The sequence below is a fragment of the Rhagoletis pomonella genome, unplaced genomic scaffold, assembly GCF_013731165.1.
Source record: "Rhagoletis pomonella isolate Grant_MI unplaced genomic scaffold, Rhpom_1.0 Rhpom_scaffold_00193, whole genome shotgun sequence".
In the NCBI taxonomy this organism is placed as follows: domain Eukaryota; kingdom Metazoa; phylum Arthropoda; class Insecta; order Diptera; family Tephritidae; genus Rhagoletis; species Rhagoletis pomonella.
The window spans coordinates 127,131-136,861 of record NW_023458747.1 but is presented as its reverse complement, the minus strand read 5'-3'; the positions used below and the strand labels follow the sequence as shown (position 1 = coordinate 136,861).

General features: G+C 39.0%; 1 protein-coding gene across 2 annotated transcripts in view; it reads right to left on the bottom strand.

The window, feature by feature from the left end:
- Nucleotides 1-3,543: 3,543 nt before the first annotated feature.
- LOC118750280 (contactin-2-like) overlaps nucleotides 3,544-9,731 on the bottom strand; it is a 105,940-nt gene continuing 99,752 nt past the window's right edge. The window contains exon 4 of one of the 2 annotated variants that reach the window (XM_036485003.1): nucleotides 3,544-3,690. In XM_036485003.1, the coding sequence (XP_036340896.1) occupies nucleotides 3,559-3,690 (132 nt within the window). In that variant the 3' untranslated portion in view covers nucleotides 3,544-3,558. The remainder of the gene's footprint in view (nucleotides 3,691-9,731) is intronic. The other variant, XM_036485004.1, reaches the window with a different exon arrangement.

Below are 9,731 nucleotides of genomic sequence, written 5' to 3'. Positions count from 1 at the left end.
CCTCCTCCCACCCAGGAAACCGGTCTGAACTTGGGAAGATAAAGGTTCGTCGGTTACCAGTATTGCAAATACTCAAACTAGTGTTTAATAAATAGTGTAGAAGTGACTCACCTCGCTCGTTTTCTGTTGTGCTGCCCCAAACTGGATGCCTGGCGTTTGCATCACATCCTATGACAATGGCTCGTCTGGGGTTCCGGTCTACTATAGTTTTGATTTCCGGTGGTGGACTGTCATGGGACATATAAGACGACACTAACAAGACATCCTGTTGTCCTGCCGTCTCCACCTTAGCTACTGTTGTGTCTGCTGTGCTGAAATTAGAGCAAAGGAATGCATTTATACCCTTCTTGATAAGAATACACGCCCGTGGTTTACCAACCTCGCTCTTGTAGAAGAGATTGTAATTGTAGATATTAAGGCCCATTACTTCGTCGTTCCTGACCCAGGGCTCCTGTATTAGGCTAATGTCGATGTCCTCTTCGCTGAGAAGTACGACTAGACTATCTGTAGCACACTTCGAGTGCTGCAGATTTATTTGGACTATCTTACTGGCCCGGTTCATCGCTCAGTTTCACTCCCATAAGGAGTTCGCCTGCACCGTCGACGCCCGGGTTCTCTTCTACTGGGCTGAATTCACCAAGGAATACTCTTACCTTAGCTTTTCTAATGCCGAACCGAATCTTATAGTCGGCCTCTGCTAGGGCCTCCAAGGATTCGGAGCAAATCTCTAGGAGAATTGGCTTGTTTGTGGGCTTTCTCGCCTCTTCAACTTTGATGAGCTCCCACTCGTCTATTGCTGGTATGTTTTTATTATGCAGCTTTACACAACGCAGCAACTTTTCGCCAGGTTCGGCTATCGGAGGTAACCAAATGCGCGCACGGGGACTCCTAGGGATGTCCTTGGGTGGTATGAGCTTGATCTTCAAGCCCTCGAATGCGTCGCTAATCTTTGCTACACACCCAGCGAGGAAGTCCAAGGAGAATTGGTCCGCGCATTTTATGACCCGGTATCCCCTCAGGGATTCCGATGAGTCAAACTCTGGATGAGGACCTTCGGGGTTGTCGAGGACGTAGTCCATTACGAGACTCGACAGCCTCACATCGATCTCCACCCACTTTTGCTGCACTTCTAGTGGCGTTCTGCTACCTTCGTCAATAATTGAAGTCTGAAGATGGTCTCTTGCAACGTCGCTGAAGTAGCGATGCTTGGTGGATGTTGCGGACTCCGCTACATCCCCCTGCTTCAAACTTTTGCGGTCAGCTCCGTTGCCACTCTCGTTTTGAGACCTATTCCTTTTTTGGGTTTCGCTAGATTCCATGGTGGCAGTACGTTCTGTTTGGAATTTCTCATACTCTTCCACCATGGCCATGTATCTAAGCTTATCTTCCTCATCGCGCTCGTCTACACGTGCGGGTGCTGAATTTCTCTTGATTTTATCGAGCATGTACAGAGCCTTCTGGTACCGTTGATACATGAACGCGTTTGAGGGTTTCCTATGCTTTTGCAGCTGGGTACTGCTGGTATCGGCCGCGTGCTTGCTACATGCTGGTTATTCTTCTGGTGTACTATGGCTTGCACTACCGCTACTAAAATTTTGTAATTGCAAAACGGCGGTACTATGGCTGGCACCTTCCGTTTTGCTTCTGATTCACGCTTTTTCCTCTGACGTGCTGTGGCTGGCACCAACAGAGGAAATCGCTGTCGGGTTTGGTGGTTTTGCAGGGGATTTCAGGAGCTGTGTTTCCTCCGATAGCGTCACATCTTCCCCAGGCTTTTGTTTTTGTTCTTGCTGTTGTTGTGGTTGTTGTTGTTGTTTTTGTTTGGTTTCTTTGTTCATTTGTGGTCCCACGAGTAGTCCGGAAGGGGTTCGTCGCTCGTCCGCAGAGCCGGTATGCATGGAGAAGGCACTTCTACAACCGACCTTGCCCGGGCATCGGCCCTTATTTTATAGTGATTTCGTTTCCTCCAACTATCTGATTTTCAAGGCAACCATCTCCCCAACATAGCTTTAAAGGACAGAGAATGTGCCATTTTTGTGTGTTCTGACCAGGCAACCTGCCTACCAAATTTCGTTCAGAGATCTCATATTTTACTCGACTTATCGTGCAAGGACGGACGGACAAACAGGCATGGTTTATTCGAATTCCATTTTCATTCTGAGCCTTTTGGTATATTCCTTTGGGCTTTTACAAACAACCGTTATGCGAACAGAGTTAATATACCCTGGTGCACAAGTGCGCTCGGTTAAAAAATATTTTACACTAGCTAATGCCTGGCTTGCTTCGGGACGCCTTATAAGAACTTTTGCGTTGACCAATACAAAAATAGTATTGCTATGCAAAAACCGGTTGTAATGTAAAAATTATTAGTTTAGGTTGAAAGGACTGAAGAGCAGAACCTTGCTTACTCTTAGGGCAAGAATAATAGCGTTGAGATAAAATATGGTATAAGTACTAATCTCTTTCGATGGTAAGAGCTCTTATTTCCACCTGTGAGATAATCTGCAATTAGGTTTGCCAAGACTGCGTAATCTTCAGCTATAATCCTGCTGTTCCACAGGGTGGAAGAGTTTTCCCGTTCAAACAGTGTTCTTGATATTCTTACCGTGTTCTCTCCAATTCAGCACACTCCTTCTGGATATACCGATGACCCGTTGATGTGCCTAGGATATCTGTGGAGCTTAAACAATTTTGCGCTACTTCGTATGCATACTTAAAGAATGTGGCTTTTAATTTGTAAATTTGTATAGGGGCATCTAAATATTAAGATTTCAGCGCCATCTATATTTTGGGTTAATTTTTTTGCAGAAGCAATTCTTATCATAATGTTAATCCAGGTCATACGATAAAGACGGGTTCTCTAAATAGGTCAACTCCGGCGCCATCTATCGGCACCATTTTTTGCAAAGTTATGCTATATGCTGCAGAGCACAATTTAAAATTCATGTGACGTATAATTCCGAAGTTATGGCTAGTTAAACATTTCACACCTATGGGATGAGCCGCGGTCCTTTTACAAAAAATATCTACTTTGCAATAAGCATCCACCATAGCTGTGTACGTCAATACACCAAATTTTAATGCCATGTGACTACGGTTTCGAAGTTGTTGCTGATTAACAATGTCAGATCTCATTTTTTATACCCTAGGATACGTCCGAGGTCACTCTCTATATACCAGTTAAAATCCTAAATCATTAAAATCCGTTCAGTAGTACCGGAGATTAGTGACTTCAAACAAACAAACAGACAAACAATCTACAGTTTTATTATAGTAAGAAGATTTGATGAAACGAAGTGAGAGGTGCAAAAAGTGAAATAAGAATTTTAAAAGAAAAAAAAACGTTGTCGACAAATGGCTTCGCGAAGAAAGTGTGAAGGAGCCGCAGATATACAGGAACAATTCGTAGAACAGGGGATCGACTGCGCAGTTAAACTAAAAATGTATCAAAAGAAATTTTTCGACATAACTTTCCAATGCACTTATGTCACTTTTCCGCGGAACCTATGTCTATGGAATTATTGACGAAACCCCATGCAAACGTCTTAGAAAAAGTATTTACTCACCTCCAAGTTGTAGTTCGGCTGTTGACTGTATTTGTTCCCATTCATTAGAGACAAAACATTGATACATACCGGGGTCGTCTTTTTGCACTTTCTTTATAATCAGTCTAGGGGGATCAGTTAGTATCTGTAAAAAACACATCCTTTATTAACGGTTTCAGTTAACTTTTCTTAATTAAGGTAATATATTAGAAGTAAAAAAACTAGTTTTTTGAAACCGATCTTTTATTTAACATGGGTACGATTGCCCGCCCCCAGAAATGAAAAAAGTAAATTTTCTATTGAAATAAATTACCTCACAACAACAAATTTAAAAACAAGTTTTGCGAACACGTTTATGTTCATTGTCCCTCTGTTAGATTTGCACAAGATAACTTGTAATGAATAACAGATCATGTAAATCTTTCACAATACGCCAAATCTTGGAAACGACCCGTTGGAAAAGGATCGACACTCACCACCTATTTGTGAACTTCAAAGCCGCCTTCGACAGCACCAAAAGGAGTTGCCTATACGCCGCTATGTTCGAATTTGGCATCTCCTTAAAACTCATACGGCTGCGTAAAATGGCGTTCAGCAATACCACCAGCTCCATCAGAATTGGGAAATACCTCACCGAGCCGTTCGCCACCAAACGGAGTGTCACACAGGGCGGCTCCCTTTCATGTGACTTCTTTAATCTGATGATGGAGAAGATAAAAAGAGCTGCAGAACTGAACCGCGCAGGAACAATTTACTGCAAGAGCATGCAATTGCTGGCTTATGCCGATGACATCAGCATCATCGGTAACAAAAACCACGAAGTCTGTTCTGCCTTTTCCAAGTTGGATAAGGAAGCAAAGCGAATGGCTCTGGTGGCAAACGAGGACAAGCCGAAGTATCTCCTGTGATCAAACAAACAGTCAGCACATTCGCGCCTTGGCACCCCGTCACTGTGGACAGTTATAATTTCGAGAAAGTAGAGAATTTCGTTACTTGGGAACCAGCATTAACGCCGATAATAATGTCAGTATGGAAATCCAACGCAGAATCGCCCTAGTCAACAAGTGCTACTTTGGATTGAGTAGGCAATTAAGGAGCAAAGTCCTCTCTCGACGTACGAAAACCACACTTTATAAGTCACTCAACATGCCCGTGCATGGACAATGACAACATCCGATGTGGCGACTCTTGGGGTATTCGAGAGAAAGACTTTGCGAAAGATTTACGGGCCTTTACGCGTTGGCGATGGCGAGCACCACCGACGATGGAACAATGAGCTGTATGAACTTTACAACGACATGTACATAGTGCAACGAATTAAAATACAGCGGCTCCGCTGGCTTGGCCATGCCGTTCGAATGAACATCGACGCTCCAGCTCTGAAAGTATTCAACACAGAACCCGCTGTTGGTAGCAGAGGAAGAGGGAGGCCCCGACTGCGATGGAAAGATCAGGTGGAGAAGGACTTGGCTTCACTTGGTGTTTCCAATTGGCGTTAGTTGGCACAGAAGACAAACGACTGGCGTGCTTTGCTCAACTCGACCAAAATCGCTTAGCCGGTTACAGCACCAAATAAGAAGAATAAGAAGACACTACTGAAGTAAATGAGCGATATGCATTTTTGCATCAGGGGGGCTACTCTATAATGCGATGCGAAAGAGAAATACGGTGCGATAGGCAAATATGTCGTAAGAAATACGCTGTGGCTATTTCCTATCGCATCGCATTTCTCGTTGGCATCGCATTACAGAGTAGCCCCCCCAGATACCATTGGTCCACAAAAAAGGTTTTTCTGAAAAGGATTATCTAGGACTTATTTAGATTGGAGACTCCGGATATTTTTTTTTTATTATTTTAAGTCGACATACGCTTAAAACGGGCGACAACAAAATTTGCGTATATAAATGAATACATATAAAAAATAAATAAATATTTAACTAAGAGTTAGCAATATTTCTTTTTTGTTAATGTAATATCTTATTTTCGGGTCAATTTTCGTCCTATATTTTACTGATTTAGATGAGCTTCTTTAGCCTAGGTTGTGGTTAGTGCAAGTAAAATAACGTTGTTTTCCTCCACTGTTTTGCCCTACGTTTCTCTAAACTCCTTAGCATCCTCAGGGGCCAATCTTTATTTTAAATTAACAAACAAAAGAAGATACAAACAAAAACAATTAGGAACAAAAAAGATATATTGAACATGAAGTTAATAAATTCTCAATACTTGAATTAATCACACAGCAAATATATACACTTACTTTCACATAAACATATAAACACTAAAACATAAAACTTAAATGCTAGAGCATTGTACCAGCATCGTTTGGTACACTTGTCATACTGATTTACTTGTCACAAACAGCGTTGCCATTTTAGCCGTTTTCCGGCTAGATTTAGCCGGTTTTGATAGCAACTAGCCGGAGAAAATTCGATCTAGCCGGCAGCCGATTTGTTAGCCGGTTTGTAAAAAAAAGTTAGCCGTTTTTAGCCGATTTTACTATTTGCCTAATTTTCAGGTGCAAAAAGTAAACAAGTTGTTCGAAAGCAATAATGCAGACCCAATGAAGATTTTTAATGAACTCAATGTTTTACTTTCGCATCTATGCTCCCTAGTGGTTATTAGCGCGGACACATTTGATCCTATATGCTCCCCGTTGGAACCATACCTTGCTCCATTTCCTCAGTTTTATCACAGTTTTGAAGAGTATTTAAAAACAAAAGTAAGCACAAACGCTTTTGACCACGAAGCCAAGAAAATAATTCGAGAAAATGGTCGCTATTTTATTATCACTTTAATAAAGGCATTACGCCAACGCCTCCCTACAATTATTGCCACACTAAAAAAAATTGACTTTTTTCGGTTGGAAATGCATTAAGAGTAATTAAACCAAAAGTATTTGTTCAACTACAGCAACAAAAACACAAATATAATGCCGACGAAATAACATCCATAGAGATGCAATGGCAACGGTTAACGTTACATACCTGGAGTAATTTAGACTCAACTGTAAAATTTTGGGCCGAAGTTTATCAATTTCGAAATGCCCTAGGAGAAAACCCTTTTGCTGACCTTTCCAACCTAGTTTTTAATTTTCTTGTTTTGCCTATAAGTAGTGCAGAAGTAGACCGAATATTTATTTCAATGAATATAATAAAAACTAAGCAAAGAAATCCAATGTGCGTTAAAACGTTAAACTTACAATGTCTTCAAAAGGGATTTTATTAATATATTTTTTCCTTTTTATTGGTTTAATTAGAATTGATTCACAAATTTCTTCATTTGTTAATGGTATGCCTACTATGTAGAATAACATTGTGCTATTTGAAGCTATTTTTATATTTGCAAGTTCTAGCGATTCCTCAACGTTATATAATGCAAGGTTATTCCTTAAAATTACAGATTTAACTAATTCTAATTCCTCATTTGACAAAATATAAGAATTGACAATTCCGGCTTTAGCCCAATGGATCGCATAGTCTATATTGATAATTTCTTCCTTTATAACTCTAAGTTTGTATTTTCATTCTACAGCAACATTGTGCTGTATGTCTTCGCTAGATTGAACGGCTTTCAAAATTTTATTTGAAACGGCTGTTGTTTTATTTATCCTATCAAAAACTATTTTATTTATTGTTACTTGATTGTTGTTATTGTCTATTATATTATTTATTTGGCTCTCTAGTGTAACTAGGTCATCATGATCGGGATTTCCCGCGATCCATTTCCAGACTTTTCCTATTGTGTTTATAGACTTCTTAAACCTTTTGGGTTTAATTCTATTTAGATAAGTTTGTGTTAAGTTTAATTCATTAATGAGGATGGGTAAAAGGGGGTTTTCGTTAGTAATCTTTGATTGTATAGTAGTGCTTATTTCATTTAATGCCTTTTGACATGCATCTAGATCAAACTTGTGTATTATCCTATAGGTTCCAGTTTGAATTTTTGTCCGTCCTGTGTCGAATGTTGCTAGTTGTGAGTTCGTATAGTCTATAATTTTATAGTCTGCGTATACTAAATGTACGAGAAGTCTGTAAAAAAAAAATTATACGTATGTAAGAAAATTGAAAGATTAGTAGTGTTTCTACGTCTTGATGTTACTTTTATGTACTGTCCGTCCTTTTTCAGTTATTATTACGCTAGATTTGTCTTCTTTTACTATTTCTTTCCTATATCTAGCGGTGAGTTTGGATCCTAATCGTTTATTTATCCTGACGTAAATTATATCACCAGGGGAATATGTTTTTATGTGTTGTCTTGTTTTGTTATGGGTTTCTAAATCTTTCGCTTGTCTTTTCCTAAGTATGTCTATGTTTTCTCTGCGTGCGTTTTCGTATTGTTCGGGGTCTATTGAAACTCGTCTGCCGAAAAATGTCTCTATCGGTCGTTTTCCTGTTGTGGAGTGTATGGTGTAGTTGTATTCATATGTGGATCTATCTAAAAGTTCTTGGAACGAGCGATGAGTTTGTTCTGTTTTAAGACAACGCATAATCTCGGATAGGGTGGAATGAAATCTCTCCACTTGACCGTTGACTGTGCTTGCGTAAGGGGGTGTTTTAAATATTTCAATTCCAAGTTGATCTTCAACCATGAATTGAATGGAAGCTGAGTTTAACGATTTCTCGTTGTCGATGACTATTGTTTTCGGTACTCCGAAAGAAAAAATTATTTCTCGTAGCGGTTCTCTAATGTCTTCTATTGCCTTTGATCTTATTAGTTTAACGTGTGCGTATTTTGAAAATTTGTCTAGTGCCGTTAAGACCAGACGTTTTTCTGTAATATAGATATCTATGTGAACTATTTCACCGGGATATTGGAGAATTGGGGTTTCGAGTAATTTCGGTTTGTTGGGATGGCGATCATATTTATGTTCCTTACAAACTTTGCACTGCTTAATAATATTTTCTATTTTTGCTTTCATTTTGGGGAAGTAGACTTTTTGTATGAGTTGTTTCTTATTTTCCTCTCTATTTCTGTGTGCGCGTTTGTGTTCTTTTAAAATTTCTTCGTTTTGGGTGTCTTCGCTTATTAAGTCTTCTACTTTTGTTTGGGTATAGCGGATTTTATAATTGGAAAAATGTAGGGGGTGAAATAACGCAAACGGCAATAACGCAAAATTTGCTTTATTTCACTTTTAAATGGGAAATAATACCAAAATCTGAGTTTTGCTTTATTTCCAACAAAGGTTGGAAATAAAACAAATTTTGCCTTATTTCCCATTGCTTATTTATACTATTTGTAAAAAAAAAAAACAGTTTACTGACAGAAGGAAAAAGAACTTTGTTTATTCCAAAAATATAATTAAACCAAGGTACATTGAACAGGTAATATCAGTATAGCAGTTGATTTGATTTTTTTTTCAAATTATTTGTTCTCGAAAATGTCAAATATTTTACATTTCTTCTCACAAAAACTCTAAATCGTCAAAATCTATTTGCATGTGAAACATTTTCCATACAAAACCAGCGATTAAATAGCAGCTTTTGGAAAGCTCGCCCACCTTAGCAGCACAACCGCTGATTACTGGGCCTGGCGCAGGATGATGGATCAATGCTTCGAGAAGCGAACCAATTTACTAAGAAAGAAAGTTGCAACAATTTTCATTTTTTCAATATAAATTTTTTACCTTTTTCGTATTTCGCATGGCACGCTTTGATGTAGAAAAAAAAATCAGAACTTATGAAAAGTCTAACAAAAGATAGGAAAAGCATCGTCTTTAAAAACTGCTCCGCATATTGTACATAGCGCTTTTGTATGAATTTTTTCTGCATGCTTTTTAATATGTTAAAAACCTTGCTGGAAAACTTTAAAATGTTTGCATGGAACCATGTCGCAATAAACAGATTAAGTAATAAAGCGGCTTTCTCGCTTTATTTTCTGACATTCGGCTGCCTTATAGTCACTTTTTATAGGCAAATTTTCAAATAAAGCAGTGGCACCTGGTAAATTCCACTATGGGTGGGATGCATACAATAACACCATACACAATAATTCCCATTACTTGGACATTAAAAAGCAGTTTTAGTAGTGATCTAGTGTTATTTTATCATTTTTTCCTTTTTCTAAACGGCCACCAGTACATAATTGCGAAAGGAGGGGAGGGGCGGGCGACGCCGGGCACTTTCAAAATTGTATACTTACAAATCCGTCCATTTAACTTGTTCATGTACTACTTTTTGTCAAATGTAA